The 20,809-nt window shown below is 36.1% G+C and overlaps 1 protein-coding gene across 1 annotated transcript in view; it reads right to left on the bottom strand.

Annotated features, from left to right (window-relative positions):
* Window positions 1–20,809, bottom strand: part of LOC103594074 (UV radiation resistance-associated gene protein) — a gene marked incomplete at its 3' end in the record, with an annotated part of 302,923 nt that overhangs the window by 194,504 nt on the left and 87,610 nt on the right. The window contains exon 6 of the mRNA XM_008577262.1: window positions 12,013–12,098. Coding sequence (XP_008575484.1) covers window positions 12,013–12,098 — 86 coding nt within the window. The remainder of the gene's footprint in view (window positions 1–12,012; window positions 12,099–20,809) is intronic.

Genomic DNA, 20,809 nt, shown 5'->3' with positions numbered 1-20,809 from the left:
TTCAGACATTTTATATTTAAAATATTTTGTATTAAAAATACACTATGGCAGAACATATCCAAGGTTAGTATTAATCATCTTTGGAAAGGTGATTAAAGATCTACCATTTAAAAAATTCTTCCAAAAATCTACCTGTTATGCAGTTATTATCCAAACAGATTGTATTTCACCCTTTGTTTATTCATTCATTCATTTAATAACTGTTTACTTAGCATCTACTCTGAGTCAGGTACTCATTCTAATAAACATTTTAAAGGCATAAAATATCTGAAATATTTTGTTTTAGCACAAAGAAAAAAGCATTACATCTTCAACATCAGAAAGTATCCTGTCCAAGGGCCAGCCCCGTGGCTCACTTGGGAGAGTGTGGTGCTGGTGGCACCACGGGTTCAGATCCTGTATAGGGATGGCCAGTGAGCTCACTGGCTGAGCGTGGTGTGGACGACACCAGGCCGAGGGTTGCGATCCCCTTACCGGTCAGAAAAAAAAAAGAAAGTATCCTGTCCAAGAAGAGTTCATAATACAACAATATTTCTAACTATAATACTAGAGTGGTTTCTGGGCTTAGAAAATGTGCTGTAGGGGCCGGCCTGGTGGCGCACTGCTACAGTGCGCCGCTTGGGAGTGTGGTGGCGCTCCCGCCGAGGGTTCGGATCCCACATACAGACCGGTTCCCGCTCACTGGCTGAGCGAGGTGCGGGAGCAGCACCGAGGGTTGCGATCCCGTTGCCGGTCCCGGTCCAGTGCGGGGGCAACACTGAGGGTTGCGATCCGTTGCCGGACACGGAAAAAAGACAAAAAGACAAAAAGACAAAAAAAAAAAACAAAAAAAACCCACCTGAACTGGATGATTTAATAACTAAGTTCTAACCTTAAAAGAACTGAAAATTCCCAAAATAATTTAATGTGTTTCAGCTGATGATGATGCTAATCGTTAACAAATATAGTACTATGTTCAGGCATTGTACTAAGCACTTTAACTTGTTTAATTGTCCTAATAACCCAATAACATAGATGCTATTATCATCATCGTTTTACAGATTAGGATCATAGAATAAGATGGAAAGTTTCACAATCAAATTTTAACATCTTCAGAGACATGGCATATTTGTCCATTTTGTATTGCTATAGCAGAATACCTGAGACTGCATAATTAATAAAGAAAAGAGATTTACTTGGCTCACGATTTTAGTGACAGGAAAGTCCAAGATTGGGCAGCTGCATCTGACGAGGACCTCAGGCTGCTCCCCTCAAGGCAGAAAATGGAAGGAAGTGGGCATGTGCACAGAGTTCACATGGTGAAAGAGAAAGCAAGAGAGAAACCAAGGAAGCCAGACTCTTTTTAACAACCTGCTCTTTTGGGAACTAATCCATTCCAGGGAGTATGAGAATTCATCATCCACCCACCCCTGACCCAAGGCATTAATCTATTCATGGGAGATCTGTCCCCAAGACCCAACCACCTCCCACTAGGCCCCACCTCCCAACACTGATACATTGGGGATCAAATTTCAACATGAGTTTTGGTGGGACAAACCCTATCCAAACCATAGCAGGTGGTTACTTACTGCCCCCCCAAAACAACAACTGCTACTACTACTACTACAACAAATACTATACACTAATCTTACTTGTAATGATCAAAAGAATAATCTATCTGTACCCAGCCCAGAAATGACCACCTAACAGCCCTGAGAAGCACTCCAGGCTCCTGAGCCAGGGCAATGGGGGACCAAGGGCCTCAGCCACACACCCCTGACATCTGCATCCAGCCCAGTGATGACTAAGCTGCCACCAGAAGTCCCCCTGGTCTCCCCTGCCATGTGGAGTATACTAACATTTATAAAGCAAATGTATTTCACAGGGCCTAGCCTCCAAAACCCTGTAGTTTCAGGTATAACCTAACCTTTTAAAATTACATATAGAAATGTTAACCTTGCAAAAGACAGGAAACTTTCCCCAGGCTAAAGTCTCTGATGTAGATGGAGAACCATAATACAGCAAAAGTGCGTGCTCAAGGACAGACGTCTTTGGAGCAGGTTAACTTACTGATTGATATGTTTAAAAAGTTGCCTTATTGTTACATAAAAATACTGAGGAAACTGCTACAGGAAAACACATTATTTGTTAAGAACAAGCTTGTGTTGGTGGATCAACTTAACCTTTTGCAAATTGCATTACGGAATGTCACTTTGTTATTTCACTAATGCTACCAGCCTCTATTGTTAAATTATACTTAGCCTTAACTACACCTATGTTGCTTTTCTGTAACTTTCTGGCCTGGAGAATAAATACCGAGACAGAACCCCAGCTCAGTGTTAATTTCCCAAAGGAGGAATGCTTCTCTTTTGAGGGTTCTGGGAAGTTAACCCCTTCGGGGTGTCTCACTGCTCAGAGGAAATGGGCTTTGAGTAATCCTTTGCGTCTTTGTCACCCAGGGGAGAGAGGTGGCAAATTCGTGTGAGGACAATGAGAGTGCAACACTGCCAGAATGGGGAGGTGCCACAGGCCTGAACCATGCCTCCCTTCCTCCCTCCTCCTCTCACCTTATGTCCCTTCCCCTCTCCCTCCCCCAATTGCTCCACAACATCTTAGAATGTAAAAAAAAAAATTGTAATAAATAAATAAAATCCAAAAAACTTGAATAATCTAGAATTACTAAGTAACTCATTATCACGAAATCTGCATACCTTATTACAACTATAAATTAAAGGAAGAAAAAATATAATATTAAAAAATGTGGAAAGTCTTTCAAAAAAATTCAGCATCCATTCCTAATAAAAGCATTAAGTGAATAAAAAAAATTATTTAAAATATTTTCCAGGCCAACAATGCAGCCAGCGTGATGCCTGGGGCTCCTGAGAGATGAGGCTCTGGGCCTTAGCCCCGCCCCCACTACACACCCAGGCCAGCAACAGAGTCAGCTGATGCCCAGCATCCTGAGACAGGGGCTGGGTCAGCTCTGCCCCTGCCCATAACCAGATCTTAGAATGTACTTATTAACCACATGTGTTTCTTTGGGGTGTGTGACTTATCTGCTTATTTCCTTCACCAAATTTCTGCTTAGATTTTTCTAATTCTTTTTTTTTTTTTTTTTTTTTCTTTTTCGTGACCGGTAAGGGGATCGCAACCCTTGGTGTGGTGTCGCCCGCACTGTGCTCAGCCAGTGAGCACACCGGCCAGTCCTATATAGGATCCGAACCTGCAGCGGGAGCGTTGCTGTGTTCCCAGCGCCGCACTCTCCCGAGTGCACCACGGGGCTGGCCCTCTAATTCATTTTTAATAATTATTTTTGCAATAAGGATTTTAATCTTTGTTTTAAAAAAAAAATGTAGAGAATAGAATAATGGTTACCAGAGGCTGGAAGGCTGGGGGTTGGGGGAAAATGAGGGTGAACTGATGGGGGCAAAACTACGTTATCTAACCTATGTGAATCACTGTGCAGCAATGCATGTATTGAAACAACACACTGTACCCCACAAAAATAAATATAAATAAAATTGAATTTAAAATATATATATTTTTCAAAATCAACAGAAAATATTCTGAATAACAAAATACTGACTGAACATTTTCAATTAAAATAAGGAACCAGGATGCTCGCTATACCCAATACTTTTTAACATTATTTTGAGACTTCTACAAGGTTTAACAAATGCATTAAGAGTATGGAACCAGTATAAACAATAGAGAAGAAAAGATAAGCCTCTCTTTCTACTGATGATAATGAGTGTATGTCATGAAAACCAAAAGAGAACTCTCCTTAAAAAACAATAACAACAAGAAAAATAATTGGATATAGTCATTGAATATAAGATTTTCTCCTTATAACAGCAATAAGCACACAGGGATGGAAATGGAAGATATTTTATATAAAAGTGTAAAAATTATAACGTACTAAATAACAAATTTAATAGAAAGGCAGATGACTATATGAAGAAAACTCTAAAATTTTATTGAAGGAATAACATAAAATATGAACAAATGTGAAGGCATACCATGTTCTTGGGTGGGAATACTAAAATAAAAATGACAGTTCTCCAAGACAACATTAACATAAAAATTCAATTAATATAAAAATTTCCATTAAAATTCCAATAAGGTTGATTTTTTAGAATAGGATAAAATAACCTTAAAGTTCACATGGAAAAATAAAGTTCTGAGAGTAGCCAAAAATAGTATGAAAAAGAAGAGTAGTAAGAAGGGGACTTGCCTTACTTGATATTAGAACATACAAAAAAAAACCACTAATTAAATCAATCTGAAAGTGATAAAAGAACAGACAAAAAGATCAGAAAAACAAAATTGTTAATCCAAAAATAAATCCCAGTACATATGAGCTTTTAATATATGACAAAGGTAGTATTTAAGCTCAGTGGGAAAAGAAAGTGCTGGCATACTAGATTTATCTGTAAAGAAAATTAGTCTCTTCCTTACAAGATATGGAATATCTACACAATATATTTAGGATTAAATTCCATATTATATTAAAGATTTAATTTAAAAAGTAAAATAACATAAAGCTCAAAAGTTAACTTAGAAAATATCAGTAGAATCAAGGTACAGGAGATTCCTCTTAATACCAAGACTTCCCAGAAGACATAAAAGAAAATACAGAATTATTGATATAAGAAATATAAATTTTTTCCAGGATATAATTGATAGACTTGGGAAAAATACCAAGGACTCTTAAAAATTTATGAGAAAAATACAAATAACTCTTTTTTAAAATAGGCAAAATATATGAATAGGCAAATTCACAGAAAAATACACTAAATAGCTAAGAAACCCAAGAAAAGATTTTCCCTATCATTTGTAACTCAAACTAAGTACTTATGCCAAGCTAATAAAATTAAAGTAATACCGAAGAGTCATTTACACTTATCAGATTAGTAAAAATAATAATGATAAAATAATGATACCTATTACCAGCAGGAATTCATGGTAAGGGGTAATGCTACATATTATTTGTATCCTTTGGGAAAATAATCTGTTATCTCTTAAAAATTAAAATTGTATGTGTTCTTTGACTCAGAAATCCCACTCATGGGAATTCAATCCACAGAATTAAAGCATAAGAAAAATAAGGGTATAAAAGAAGGATCTTCCAAATGTTTGTGGACAGGTACAAAACTATGCTATCTACCCTAAATGAATCATGTGCAGTATATGCATGTATTGAAACAACACACTGTACCCCACAAAAATAAATATAAATAAAACTGGGAGGGAAAAAAGTTCATGGATGGATTTGTATTATCTTTTAATTCAACATTCCACAAACTTTTTGAAGTACCTTCATTAAGTATATAGATATTTACTGCAGAATTGTGCATATTAGCAAAACAAGCAAACATAAAAAAACAGAGATGGAGTAAATATTAAATGCCTATCAACAGTGTAATGGCTGAACAAATACAATACAGCCCCACCATGGACTATTATTAAGCCATTAAAAGAGTGAATTGGAGGGATTTGCAGATGGAATGTTGAATGAGAGAAAAAAAATGTAGAGTCATGCATATAATATGCACTCCTATTTTTAAACAAGTAATTATTATTTAAATTATGATTAATAATTTTTAATTATTACTATAATTAAAGCCAGAGAGAGAGAGAGAGAGAGAGAGAGAGAGAGAGAGAGAAATCCTATCTGTGACATATACATAGATACCATGGAGAAAAAATACAGATGGATATGCATCAGATTGTTAACATGGGTTAATGAGTGACTAGAGATCATGTGGACACATGCTTGGGTGGTTTTTGGCAGGGGAATGGGGGAGAAGGGTTTAAGGAAGAAAACAAGCTAAAGAGTAAAAGGAAGGGGGCGGGGAAGACTTCACCTAAAACTACTCCAGTAGTTTGTTTAAATCCTATTTTTATAAAAATGTGTATATGTGTCTTTATGTGTATGTATACATATATACACATACATACATAGATCTATATATGTAGAGAGAGATGAATAATAAAATATGATATTATACATAAATACAAATTTTGTTTAACTAAAACTTAAATACCAAAACTTTTCTAAGTTTTAATTGAAAATCTTTCTAAAAGTTATCACACATCCCTGCTTTCTTACAAAGGCTCTAATAATCTCAGTTTTCTATTTTACTGATGATTTGGCATCAATATGGCATAATGGAAAAAGCACATGCACTGGAGCCTGGCAGACCTTTATTCAAACCTGCTTCATCATTTATTCACCCTGTAGACCTAGGCAAGTCTTTTTACTTCCTACTCCTCACTTTCCTCATCTGTTAAATGGTGATAGCATTAGTGAAAACTAACACAGTGTACTTAATAATTCTCACTCTTAACGTGAGTTATGAACTGCAATCTGAAGTTGTGCTGGGGCAAAGGCCTGATGTTCAAACCTAGGAGTAAACAAACTATGCTTTTTTTACTTAATGTGCCACTCTTTACAGTTGAATTATTTCTCCCCCCTCTCCTTTTACATTAAGTACTGAGACAGGGCTGTTTAAGAATGTAAACACAATGACTATAAAGGTATGGCAGTAGTTAATATGATTTATCACTCAGCTGTATTACAGAATCAAAGAGTATATCACAAACAGAGCAAACTGTCAGCTTTCACTTCTTGCTGTCAGTGTGTCTATCTTAAGAGTACTCCTCTTAATTCCTCTTCTAACTTATTTAAAATAAGCATACAGACCCTGGATAAGAGCCTAGTCTCCACTAGGAAAAGAAAAGTATGAGTTTTAGTACATAAACTTTGTGACATCTTCTGCTACAGCTGGGTTCTTACCTGTATTCTGTACAGTTGCAATTACTTCTTAGGGAGAGACCATTACTTGTTGTGAGCATTTCCCTTTTAAAATCAAAATTTTATTGATGAAACTATTGTCTATCAAAGTGGAGGGAGGGGAATTTGCCTCCAGACAGCCAAACAAAGATCTCCCAGAAAAACCTATACAAGAGTAAGATTAAAAGTTACAAAACCTTGAAAATCTCCCCAGATGTTGCATGAAAGGCAGTGGCAGAAAGCAAAGAGGCAGCTGAAGGCTCACAAATCCAACTTCATTTTCAACACTTTTTGATATTAGCCTAGAAATTTTTTACAACTCTCACTTTACCAGACACAAACCAATGACAGGAATAACAAAACCTTAGTCCTCTGTGAGTCCTCTGTGAGTAACCTGAAGAATAGTTCAGTTTGATCAATAAAAACAGCATTTACGGGCCAGCCCGGTGGCGCACTGCTACAGTGCGCCACTTGGGAGTGCAGTGGCGCTCCCACCGAGGGTTCGGATCCCACATACAGACCGGTTCCCGCTCACTGGCTGAGCGAGGTGTGGGCGCAGCACCGAGGGTTGTGATCCCGTTGCTGGTCCCGGTCCGGTACGGGCACGACACTGAGGGTTGCGATCTGTTGCCGGACACGAAAAAAGACAAAAAGGAAAAAAAAAACCAAAAAACAGCATTTACTATCTGCTTAATGATAAGCATTGTGATAGGGCTAACATAAAGATCAATAAAACAAAGATTCTTGCTTGAAGGAGCTCTCAATTTGGAGATGTTGAGAAAAGGGGAGGGAGAATCCAACAATGAAGAACTAATTATAACACAGTAAGTGCTCCATAAATTATAACTACTAATTATACAGGTAGGGTGTGGGAAGACTTGAAATAAAGACAACAGTCCCTATGGGAATGTTTTGAACAATGTCCTTTGAATACCACATTAAGAAGTGTGAACTTTATCCTGTATGATGGCTCAAAGATTTACAAGCCCTGTGAGTGACAAAATTGATGTATCTTTTAGAAGATCACTCTGGCAGCAATGTGGCAGACAAAAGGTACTGAAGCAGTGTGAAAGATTATAAAGCTATAAAATAAACTGGTTAAGAAGATGGGATCTGGAGCCAGACTGCCTGGGTTTGAATACAGGCTCTAACACTAACAAGTTGTATGCCCTCAAGAAAGCTACTTAACTGCTTTGTGCCTCAATTTGTAAATAGGAATAAGGAATAGTCCCACATAGGGTTGTTGTAAGAATTAAAAGTTAATTACTATAAAGCAAATAGAAGAGTTCCTGGCACAAATTAAGTACTTGATAGGTAACAGTTTTAGATTGCAGGAAAGAAAAACTGGAAGTAGAGGGATTGGTTAGGAGGTCAGGAAATAGTCCAGGAAAATAGAGGTGAGAACAGAAAAGGGTATATAGATGAGACATCTCACCAAAAATTCAACAAGATTTATAACCAACTGCATATATCACTGAAGAAGGAAGAGTGAGAAAAACCAAAATGACTGAGATTACTACTTGCTTGGGTGACTGGGATGATGATAATACCATTAGAACAACCAGGAAAAAGAAAAAGAAGAGGAAGATTAAACCAATGAGGTGACTCTGGACATGTTGGGGTTGAGGTTCCTCAGGACATGAAAATATAAATGTCCAATCATCACTAGAAAATACAAACTGGAAATACAAAAGAGGGGCAGGAACTAGAGATGTAGATTTGAGAGTTATTAAGATGTGGATGTGTTAGCTGAAGCTGTTGTAACAGGAGAGAATGCCAAGGGAGGAAAAATAATGCAAAGAGTCCTAAGCACAGGAGCCAAAGGAACTCCAACAATTAACCAAGAGTTGTTGATAGATACAAAAAGAGGAGAAAACAGCTATATGAAATAATCCCTTCCATCAAGATGCTTTCAATGCCATTAGTGAGAACATACACGTTAAACATTTTTTATTATGACTGTTAACTTCAAAACCAGAGGTGGTAAACATTGGAATGGTGAGAGAAAAGAAGGAAATTATGCTGAAAAGTAGAAAAGCTAGAGGTAACATAACAAGAAAAAAAAACATTGGCTTCGAAGAGAAAGCTAATTCCAAGACTGGGGAAGGAATGGGAAAGAAGAAAACATAGTTATTGAATGTCTACTATAAGCCAGTAACTGTCCTAGGATCTTTCAAATATTTCACCTTACTTAACTCTCGCAATATTTCTTTTTTTTTTTTTTTTGTCTTTTTTTCCGTGTCCGGCAACGGATCGCAACCCTCAGTGTCGCCCCCGCACCGGACCGGGGACCGGCAACGGGACCGCAACCCTCGGTGTTGCCCCCGTGCCTCGCTCAGCCAGTGAGCGGGAACCGGTCTGTATGTGGGATCCGAACCCTCGGGCGGGAGCGCCACCGCGCTTCCCAAGCGGCGCACTTATCCAGTGCGCCACCGGGCCGGCCCAACTCTCGCAATATTTTACAACAGTAGGCTGAGGCATATAAAAGTTAAGTAACATGCCCAAAGTCTTGCATCCAATCTACCTACACATGGTAATTTTAGGATTGGAAACTATGTGGAAGATCAAAACCCTTAATTTCTCTATGATACTTCCACTTATGAAACTAGCAAAAGCAGGGCATTTCAAAAGAGGAAGGAAAAAATAAAAATAATAAAAACTTTCCTAGAAGAATATCAGAATTATTATCACTTGTCTCACTACAACAGAGCCATCTCTTTCAGGAAGTATAAAAGAAGGGGGTAAAAAGTTTTTTAATACCAAAAATAATCTTTCAATCTCAGAGAACAGGTAGGTTTAGAGATGACTCTTTGTTTCCATTCTCTTCCCTCAGTTCTATTCCACACTGTCACCATGATTAGAATTCCAAATTGCAACCTGACCATGTCACACCTCCTCCAAATCTTTCAATAACTCCCTACCACCAACAGGATAAAGAAAAAAACCATAACTAATAAAACCAAAAGGAAAAAGCTATCTAATGAGCCTATTAAAAAGCTATCTTATAAGGCCATATTCCTTAACCTAGCAGGAATAATAACATAGATTGTTAAAAGCTAACTTCTACAAAAAATGCATACTGGAAATTTATAACACTGCTTAATACTCTACTGAAGTCTCCTACTTTTCTTACCCCAAAATTGTAAAATAAATGAAATTTCAAATGACAGTTAAAGAACAACATTGACACCTTGTGGTGAACATCTTAAAGTATCAAATATAACAATGAATAAAGTGGCTCCTAATTAAATATCTGTTTACCTGACAACAAACCCTTAATCCAGGGATTTCCAAGGGTTAAGAAGCAAAAGTTCAATTACTATCACACACTAAATATAAACTTGGAAAGAGCTGCTAATACTTTGGCAAAACTGAAATTAGCCTAAATTCTTAATTATAGGCCAAAATATCTGAATAAAATCTCAGGTCTTTGTATTCCTACAAAATGGTACAACACATCCATCTGAAGGAGCTTTAATGCCCTAGTTTTAGGTGCTCCAAAGATTTCCTATTGTTCTGTGACACTCGCACACAAAAAGTCGAGGGGATATATGCATACTAATGGCACAATGGTACAGTGGAAGTTATTAACTAGAATATGTTCTCAAAAAACAGAATCAGGAGACCTGGGTTCTAATCCTAACTCCAAACAGCACAGAGAATTTTATAGAGTTAAGTGATATTAAAGAGTTCAGATTCTGTATGTTTCCACATAAAATTTCAGACCAAGTAGCAGCATTTTTATAAACCAAGAAAGCATCATGAAAAGAAAAGGTATACTTCAAAAAAATGACTCCAAGGGCTGGCTTGTTAGCTTACTTGTGAGAGCATGATGCTGATAACACCAAGGTCAAGGGTTCAAATCTCTGAACTGGCCAGCCACCAAAAAAATAAAAATAAAAAGACTATCCAGGGACAAATGTTGCCTGAGTTAGGGAGGAAACTATGAACAATAGTATAATGTGACACACACAAAATTAAGTTTCCCAGCAAGCACTTCACATTTATCATGGCAAAAACTGGGAAAAGAGGAGCACTTTAACATAGCAGATGATAGGTACTCTTTACTAATGTCAGAGAGAACAATCACAGAAAGTTCCATTTTACTCATTAACTTTGACAAATACAATTTAATGTTTCCAGATCCAGAGTAATTACTTGGGTTCAATTAATTTGGTTGATAAATAGACACTTGATCTGGTTCAGAAAAAGTATATCTGTGCTATTAGCTATAAATGAATACAATGGTGATGAGGAGACCACTGTTAATAAGACAGTTCAAATTACTGATGCACCTGAGGAATCTAGAGTGTACCTTAGAAACGAAACTCAGATAAAGAATCAAAAGTCATCAAATACATGTGTTCACTTTGGTCAAAATCATTTTCTCTTAAGAGTTCATGTGACCAAACTCTATATCATCATGTATAAGATTCAAGCTACACAAAGGAAAGGACAATTTTATAATGTTTATAAAATAAATATTTCTCCAATCATCCTTCTGGACTCTTCCTCTAGTAGATATAGAGAGGATGTCTAATGGTCTGAAATTTATGATGTGTTATGTAAATATTACAAAAATACTGCCAAAATCAAATATCAATGAACAATCTGAGCAGGATGAACATAGGCTGAGTGTCACTGCTAACTTTATTTTAAATTGCATTTATTTTGGTACATTGCCCCCTGGGAAAATGTCCTTGATGATCTACCACATTTAAAATTAAAGCCAAATTTAAAAATCTTTCAAAATTAAGCCCAGACATTATGAAAATATAGAGCTGAGGCATTTAAAGCTTACAGCATTACACTCATGCAAAGCTCCTTGACTTGCCAAACAAGATGAACTATAACTATAAACTTTAAGCCATGTTTGGGGCTGTTGAAGGGCTTTCCTAGTGATGCTGTAGTTATTAAGACTTTGATACGTCTAAATGTTGCACTTCAGGTTGCTGCTCATTATAGTGCAAAAGATCCAAAAGTAGATAATGTCCCTGTTTTAAGATTACCAGCTTGCAACCATTCTTTCCCACTGTCCAAAAAAAGGAAATGGTTTTCCAAAGACTGTGAAAGAGATAAACTTAAATTACTGTAGCTACAAAAATTTATGAAGCTTTCACTGAAAAATGCTAAACCTGAGTAACAGCTTCTAAAGCTCCCATACGTTCTCTCACATTGAAATGTCACAAACTCAAAACAAAGAAAATTCTTCAGGAGGACTCTAAGAAGTTTCTTACCGCAGCAAAGAAAATACATCGTAAGAATTGCGAACGCAGTTCTGATCCACCTTCAGAAGAGTATTCTTCTGAGCATTTGAATAACCCTGAAAGACATTAATCAACAAATTAATCAAAACTAAACAAAATAAAATCTGTGTACAAATTAATCATGTTTGTCTTTTTAAAAATATGACTTGTAAACAAACACCTGAGTAAATTTAAAAGTTCAGAGATTCCAAAAAGTTAAGTATAATTTCTATGTAACTGAAGTCTAACCTTTCAGGCAAATGAATTTAAAATAAATATCTTCTCTCAGTTTCCCACAGAACCAATGTTGCATTTTATAAACTGTGGTGAACTTCTCAGGGAAGCTCCAGAAGTCTTTTAAAAAATATTATGTGACTGAAGAAGAGTATTAACAATATTTCAACTAGGCCTAGCCATTGTATGTAAAGTTTTTATGGAGAAAAGGCATTCAAGTTCTAATTACGAATATAAGAAACAAATATTTCCACTCAGTGGTACAAAGGAGTAAGAATGGTTACTAAAGAGAATATAGCACAATTCCATAAGAACAGAACACATATCTCTGTCATTTAAGAAAGGCAGAGTAAATGGTAGTAAAAAAGTCTCTGGACCCAGACCATCAGGATGCCAATTCAAGACCTTAATACATCAGCTCTGTAATATTAAGCAAGGCACCTAAGCTCTCTTAGTTTAACCTTGGTTTCTTCATCTGTAATGTGGAGATGACAATAGTATCTACCTCATAAATTTTTGTGAGAATTAAGAATTAATCTTTGTAAAATGAAAAGTATGTGATGGGCCGGCCCGGTGGCGCACTGCTGTAGTGCGCCGCTTGGGAAGCGTGGTGGCGCTCCCGCCGAGGGTTCGGATCCCACATACAGACCGGTTCCCGCTCACTGGCTGAGCGAGGCGCGGGAGCAACACCGAGGGCTGCGATCCCGTTGCCGGTCCCGGTCCGGTACGGGGGCGACACTGAGGGTTGCGATCCGTTGCCGGACACGGAAAAAGACAAAAAAAAAAAAAAAAGTATGTGATAAGAAATATATGTGTTTGTTAGATTGCTAGTATAAGCACTTTTTAAGTTATATCACTACAGACATTATAAGGATATTAGAAGAATATTATGAACAACTGTATGTTAATAAACTTGACAGCTTAGATTAGACAAATTCTTTGAAAAAATACAAATTGCCAAATCTGACACATTATGAAACACCAATATCTGAATAGCCCTATATCTACATTATTAGTCAATAAGTATTTAAAAACCTTCCCACAAAAGAGTCTACATCCAAATACACTGATGAATTCTGTCAAACATTTAAGACATAACACCAATTTTATACAAACTCCTTCAGAAAACAGAGAAGGGAACAATTCTCAACTGGTAAGACCAGCATTACTGATACCAAAACTTGACAAAGACATCACACACACACACACACACACACACACACACACACACAAAGAAAATTATAGACCAATATCTTTCATGAATAGAGACACAAAAATCCTTAGCAAAATATTAGCAAATTGAACTAGCAATACATAACAAGGATAAAATAACAACACATCATTATTTAACTGGATTTATTCTAAGAATGTCTGGTTGGTTTAGCATTTAAAAATCAACCAATTAGAAAAATACATGAAACAATCATCATAAATCTATCTTGATGGACACACAATTATAAAGATATAATCTATGATAACAATAACATAAAGGTGAAGGAACAGAGCTATATATATAAGCAAAGTTTTTGTATATTATTAAAACTAAGCTGGTATTAATTCAAATTAAATCACTATAAATTAAGTATAATCCCCAAGGCAACCACTCAGAACATATATATAGTAAAAGATATATACTAAAAGAAATGAGAAAGGAATCAAAATGTAACATGAGAAAATCTTAAACACAAAAGAAAGTGGTAATGGAGGAAACTAGGAACAGAAAAGATATAAGACAAAAGATATGAGAAAAAAAATAGCAAAATGGCAGAAGCCCTTTTGTATTCATAATTACATTAAGTGAAAATGCATTAAACACTCCAATTAAAAGGCAGAGATTGGCAGAATGGATTTTTAAAAAGTGATTCACTATATGCTGTCTACAAGAGACTCACTGCTGAAACAAAAACAAATATGTTGAAAATAAAAAGATGAAAAAAGATATTCCATGTAAGCAGTAATCAAAAGAGTGCTGATGTGGCTATGCTAAGATCAAACAGACTTTAAGAAAAAATTCTCACAAGACAAAGAAGGACATCACATAATGAAAAAAGGATCAAGAAGACATAATTATGAACATACATGAACCTAACAATGTATAACAAAATGTATGAAGCAAACACAGACAAAATTGAAGGAGAAAATAGCTGGAGACATTAACTTCCCACTTTCAACAATGGATAGCACAATTAAATAAACATAAACAAGGAAACAGAACACATGAACAACACTAAAAACCAACTAGATCTAACAGATATATACAGAACATTCCACTCTACAACAGCAACACATACATTTTTCTCCAATGCACATGGAATATTCTCCAGGATAAACCATGTGCCCAGCCATAAAACAAGCCTCAATAACTGCTAAAACTGAAATCATACAAAGTATCTTGGCTGACCACAGTGGAATAAAACTAGAAATCAAAAACAGACAGAAATTTGGAAAATTTACAAACAGGCAAATCACTAGGGCAAAAAACAAAACACAAGGTAAATTATAAAATGCTTTGAAGTGAATGAAAATGAAAACACACCATATCAAAACTTTTGAGATGCCACTGCATAAAGTGATCAGAGGGAAATTTACAGCTATAAATACCTACATTAAAAAAGAAGAATTAGCTCAAATAAATAATCTATCCTTCCACCTTAAAGGACTAGAAAAAGAAGAGAAAACTAAACCCAAAACAAGAAGAAGGAAGGAAATAATAATGATAAGAGCAGAGATCCACGAAATAGAGAATATAAGATCAACAGAGCAAATCAACAAAATCAAAAGTTAGTTCTCTGAAGACATCAAAAACATTGACAAATCTCAAGCTAGACTGATTAGGGGAAAAAAGAAAGAAGACTCAAATCAACAAAATCAGGAATAAAAGTGTGAACACTATTACCACCCTTACAGAAATAAATAGGATTATAAAAGAATACTATGAATAACTGTATTCCAACAAATCAGACAATGTAGGTGAAATGGAAAGTTCGAAGAATATACAAACTGCCAAAAATGAGTCAAGAAGAAATAGAAAATCTAAACATACCTATAACAGATAAAGAGGGTGAATCAGCAATCACACCATATCAAAACTCCCAGGAAAAAAGTCCAGAACCAGATGATTTGACTGAATCCTACCAATCATTTAAAAAAGAAGTAACACCAATCCTCCTCAAAGTCTTCAAGGAAAAAAAAAAAAAAAAAAAAATAGAAGAGAAGGAAACACTTCTTAACTCATTTTGACACCAGGACTACTACCCTCATACCAAAGTCAGACAAAAAAATCACAAGAAAACTATAGTCCAATATCCTTTGTAAATATAAATACAAAAATCCTTGACAAAATAGTAGTAAAACTAATCTAGCAGCATATTAAAAGGATTTTACCATATGACCTGGCAAGTATTTCTAGGTATACACTCAAAGAATTGAAAGCTAGGATTTGAAAAGATATTTGTACACCCCTGTTCATGGAGCATTATTCACAATAGCAAAGGAGTGGAAACAACCCACAAGGTCCACAGACAAATGGATAAATAAAATGTGGTATATTCACACGATGGAATATTATTTAGTCTTAAAAAGGAAGGATATTCTAGCACAAGCTACAACACAGATGAACCTTGAAGACATCATGATAAGTAAAGTAAACCAAAGGACAAATACTGTATTGATTCCACTTATACGAGGTACCTAGAATAGTCAAATTCACATAAACAGAAAGTAGAAGTGTGACTGCCAGGGCCTGGAGGGAAGAGAAGACTTAAAAATTATTATTTAATGGGTAGAGCATTTCGGTTTTACAAGGTGAAAAATTCTGCAAGATAAAATGGATGGTGGCACTGGTTGCACAATAATGAGAATGTATCTAATGCCATTGAACTGTATATTTAAAATGGTTAAGATGATTTTATGTCATGTGCAATTTACCATAATTAAAAATAATTTTTAAAAAAAAGATTATATACCATGAACAGGTGAGATTTATCCTGGATGTCTTAGTCCATTTTCTGTTGCTTATAACAGAATACCTGAAACTAGGTAATTTACAAGGAAAAGAAATTTATTTCTTACAGTTCTGAAGGCTGGGAAGTCTGAGGTCCAGAGACCACATCTGGCTAGGGCCTTCTTGCTGACAGGGACTCTCTGTAGAGTCTCAATGCTGCATAGGGCATTACATGATGAGGGGGCTTAGTGTACTAGCCTAAGTCTCTCTTCCTCTTCTTATAAAGCCAGCAGTCCACTCTCCCACAATAACACGTTAATCCATTAATCCATGAATGGCCACACCCTTAAAGGCCCACCTTTTAAATACCATAGTCAGATTTCATATTTTCTTAATACTGTTACAATGAGGATTAAATTTAAACACAAGTTTTGGAGCGGACAAACATTCCAACCATAGCACAGGGTATACAAGGATGGTCCAATATAAAAAAATCAATCAGTGTAAGACACTATAAAACACATGATCATCTCAACTGATGCAGAAAGGGCATTTGACAAAATCCAATACCCTTTCATGATTAAAAACATTCAACAAACTAAGAATAAAAGGAAACTTCCTAGATCTGATAAAGGGCATCTACAAAAAACCCACAGCTAACATCATACTCAGCAGTAGAAAACTGAAAGTCTTCACCCTAAGATCAAGAACAAGACCAGGGTGACTGCTCTCACCACTTCTATTCAACATTGTACCATAAGTCCTAGCTAAAAGAATTAGGCATGAAAAATAAAGTATATCCAAATTGGACCAAAACAAAAGGAGTCACATCCTTGTTCGTGGATTTAAAAACGTAATATTGTCAAGATGGTGACAGTACCCAAAGCAATGTACAGATTCAATGCCCTCTCTATAAAAATTCCAATAGCCATTTTAAAGAAATAGAAAAACTGATTCTCAAATTCACATGGAATTATAAGGGGCTAACAAGTAGCCAAAATAATATTGAGAAAGAGAACAAAGTTGGAATACACACTTCCCAATTTGAAAACTTACCACAAAACAACAATAATCAAAACAGGATAGTACTAGCATAAAGATCGACACACAGATCAGTGGAATAGAATTGAGGATCCAGAAATAAACCCATATATGTACAATCAATTGATTTGCAACAAAGATGCCAAGACTACTCAATGGGGAAATAATAGTCTTTTCAACAAATGGCCCTGAAACAACTGGATAGCCACATGCAAAAGAATGGAGTCAGACCTGTCCCTAACACCATATATAAATGAATCAAAGACTTAGTTGCAAAACTATAAAGCTAAAAAAAACTATAAAACTATTTGAAAAAAACATGGGGAAATCTACATAACCTTGGATTCACCAATGGGGTCTTAGATATAACACCCAAAGCATGAACAAAAAAAGAAATAATAAATTGGATGTCATTAAAACTGAAAACTTTTGTGCACCAAAGGACACTTTAAAGGAACGTGGGAAAACAATGCATAGAATGTGAGAAAATATTTGCAAATTGCATATCTGATAAAGGTCTAATACCCAGAAAATATAAAGCAATTCAACAACCAAAGACAAACAACACAATTTAAAAATAGGTAAAGACTTGAAGAAACATTTCTCCGAAAAAGATATATAAATAGCCAAATGAAAAGATGCTCAGCATCATTAGTCATGAGGGAAATGCAAATCAAAACCACATGAAATACTACTTCATACCCACTAGGATGGCTATAATAATAAAGACAATAATGATATACAATAAATAAGTGCTGGTGAGGATATGGAGAAATTAGAACCCTTGTACATTGTTGTTAGAAATGTAAAATGGTCAGCTGCTGTGAAAAACAGTTTGGCAATTCCTCAAAAAGTTAAACACAGAATTATAATATAACCCAGCAATTCCACTTCTAGATACATACCCAAAAGAACTGAAAACAGGCACTCAAACAAATACTGGCACACAAATGTTCATAGCAGCACTATTCACAACAGTCAAAAAGTAGAAAAAAGCAAAATGTCCATCAACAGATGAGTGGATAAACAGAGTGTGGTATATACTTACCATGGAACATTACTCAGCCCTAAAAAGGAATGACGTATTGATACTTGTGTAGGGGCCAAAGGAAAACTTCACCCCAAAGGCTCATTAATAAAAATCACTGACAAATTTAGATCAATAGGAAGAAACATAACAAATTTTATTATTTAAGGTGCTCGGAAAGGGGCAAAGTATGGGGGGGCATCACAATAATGTCCCAAATTCCAGTGGGAGTAACAAAGCTTATAAGCTATATCAGTGTTCGTGAGAGAAAAAAGGTGGGGGGAGATAGAAGCCCCAGAACAATGGGCTGAGACCAGGTTTCTCTGAAGTTCTGGTGGTGAGGTATTGTAAGAGCTGAAAGAAGGAAGTCAGGAGTTAAAGTTAAGTAGAGATATCTAGTTCACAAATGAAAATACTTCAGGTAGTCTCACAGTTGCACTAAGAAACAATACATAGTATCCCAAGGAGGGACACCTCAGAAGAAGCCTGGCTATTTGAACATATAGATGTAAAATTTCTTTTCACAAAGAAACAAGGCTTCTAGCCAGTCTTGTTTTTCCAGTCTCTCTGAACTAGCCATCTTGAAATATGTCAGACAAAAACATTTTGGGGCCAAAATATTTTGCTTTCCCACACATGCTACATATGAATGCACCTCAAAAACATGCTAAGTTAAAGAAGCCAGACACAAAAGCTCACATATTCTATAGTTCCATTTATATTAAATATCCATAATTGGTAAATCCATAGAAATGAAAAGCAAATTGGTGTTTGCCAGAGGGTTGGAGGAGGGCAAAATGGAAAGTGACTGTTTAATGGGTACAGAGTTTGCTTTTGGGTTGATGAAGATGTTTTGCAACTTGATAGAGGTGGTGGTTGCACAATACTGTGAACGTACCGATGCCACTGAATTGTACACTTAAAATGGTTAATTTATGGTATGTGACTGTCACCTCAATAAAAAAAAAAAAAGAGATGACTACTAAATAATCCGCATATCATGAGGGCAAATGAGGAAAAAGAGGACAGAGACAGGAAACAATCCTATAAATCAGTTACGAAATCCAAATATAATAAAAACACTAGAAGTAGATTTAAGCTTATTAGGAGAAATGATGTTGTAATCATGTTCTACTTAGCTTTTCTTATTTTATACAAAAAGCTGCCAAACATTTTTTCTATTAAAAAATCATCCACATCCACTAACATACAACTAAAAGCAACACATTGTAACAGAGAAAGAGCATTCAACTGAAAGCCAGGATGCTGGGTTTTAATTTAGTCTGCCTGTCACGTAAGTGAGAAAAATCATTTAACTCCTCTAGGCCTCATTTCCTCAGCTATAAAATGAGATGAGATTACTACTAATAAAAATAATAAAAAATGACAGCAATACAAACAAGAGAGATGTTTATGAGCATTTACAGTGTGCCAGGCAGTGTTGTATCTCACATGTTAAAGTTAACCTTTAAATGTTAACATGTTAAATGTTAACATATTTAATACTCACAAACCTTGTAAAATAGGTACTATTATTATCCCCACTTTAAAGGTGAGGAAACTGAGACACAGAAAGGATTAAGTAGAAGAGCCATGCAGTCTGGCTCCACGGCCACGGTTTTAAGAACCATGCTACACTTGATGATCTCTAAGACCTTTTCCAATTCTAAAATTCTGGGTCCATGTACATTTAAGGCAACTTAAAGACATTATTAAGCCCTTCTGCTTCAGCCATCACTAAGCAATTAACATTCTTGAAATATGCTACAAGTCTTGTTTTGAATGACATGGAACTTCACCAGATGTGCAATCCCAACAGACCTCTGATGAAGGATTATAATGGAAAGAAATGGCTCATTTGTACCTGCTTATCTGTCCGAGATACTGCCAAGTGCCAAAGGGCCCAGAAGAGATTTACATGCCACTCAAAATTCTTTGGAAGCCAGGCCTAACAATTCTTTTTCAAGAAAGGGAATAGTCACCAGTCTGGGTGAGAGCCTATTAAACTGTTCAGGGAAACAGATAATTTCACACATCCAATGAGCAAGAGTAATCCAGGCAAATCATGTGTATTTCTAGATCAGTGGTCAGCAAACTTTTTCTGTAAAGGGCCAGAAAGTAAATATTTTAGGCTGTGAGGGTCACTTATCATCTCTGTCACATATTCTTTTTTTTTTCTTTCAAATTCTTTAAAAATGTAAAAACCATTCTTAGCCCACACGCCATACAAAAACATGTACTAAAGTGTAGTTTGCTTACCCCAGTACTAGCTCATTGAATGAGCCACCTTCTAAAACATGTTACTGAATATTTTGAGAGTTTTTAGCTGCTATACCAGTCAAAAGATGGTCCTTAACTTCATTAAAACTATGAAAGTTATATAGAAATAACACAGTTGAGGGGCCGGCCCGGTGGCGCACTGCTACAGTGCGCTGTTTGGGAGCACGGCGGCGCTCCCGCCGAGGGTTCGGATCCCACATACAGACCGGTTCCCGCTCACTGGCTGTGAGAGGTGTGGGCGCATCACCGAGGGTTGCAATCCT

The sequence above is a fragment of the Galeopterus variegatus genome, unplaced genomic scaffold (genome assembly GCF_000696425.1).
Source record: "Galeopterus variegatus unplaced genomic scaffold, G_variegatus-3.0.2 Scaffold1473, whole genome shotgun sequence".
Lineage (NCBI taxonomy): Eukaryota > Metazoa > Chordata > Mammalia > Dermoptera > Cynocephalidae > Galeopterus > Galeopterus variegatus.
Note: the sequence above shows the minus strand (reverse complement) of the source record. Positions and strands in the feature narration are given on the sequence as shown.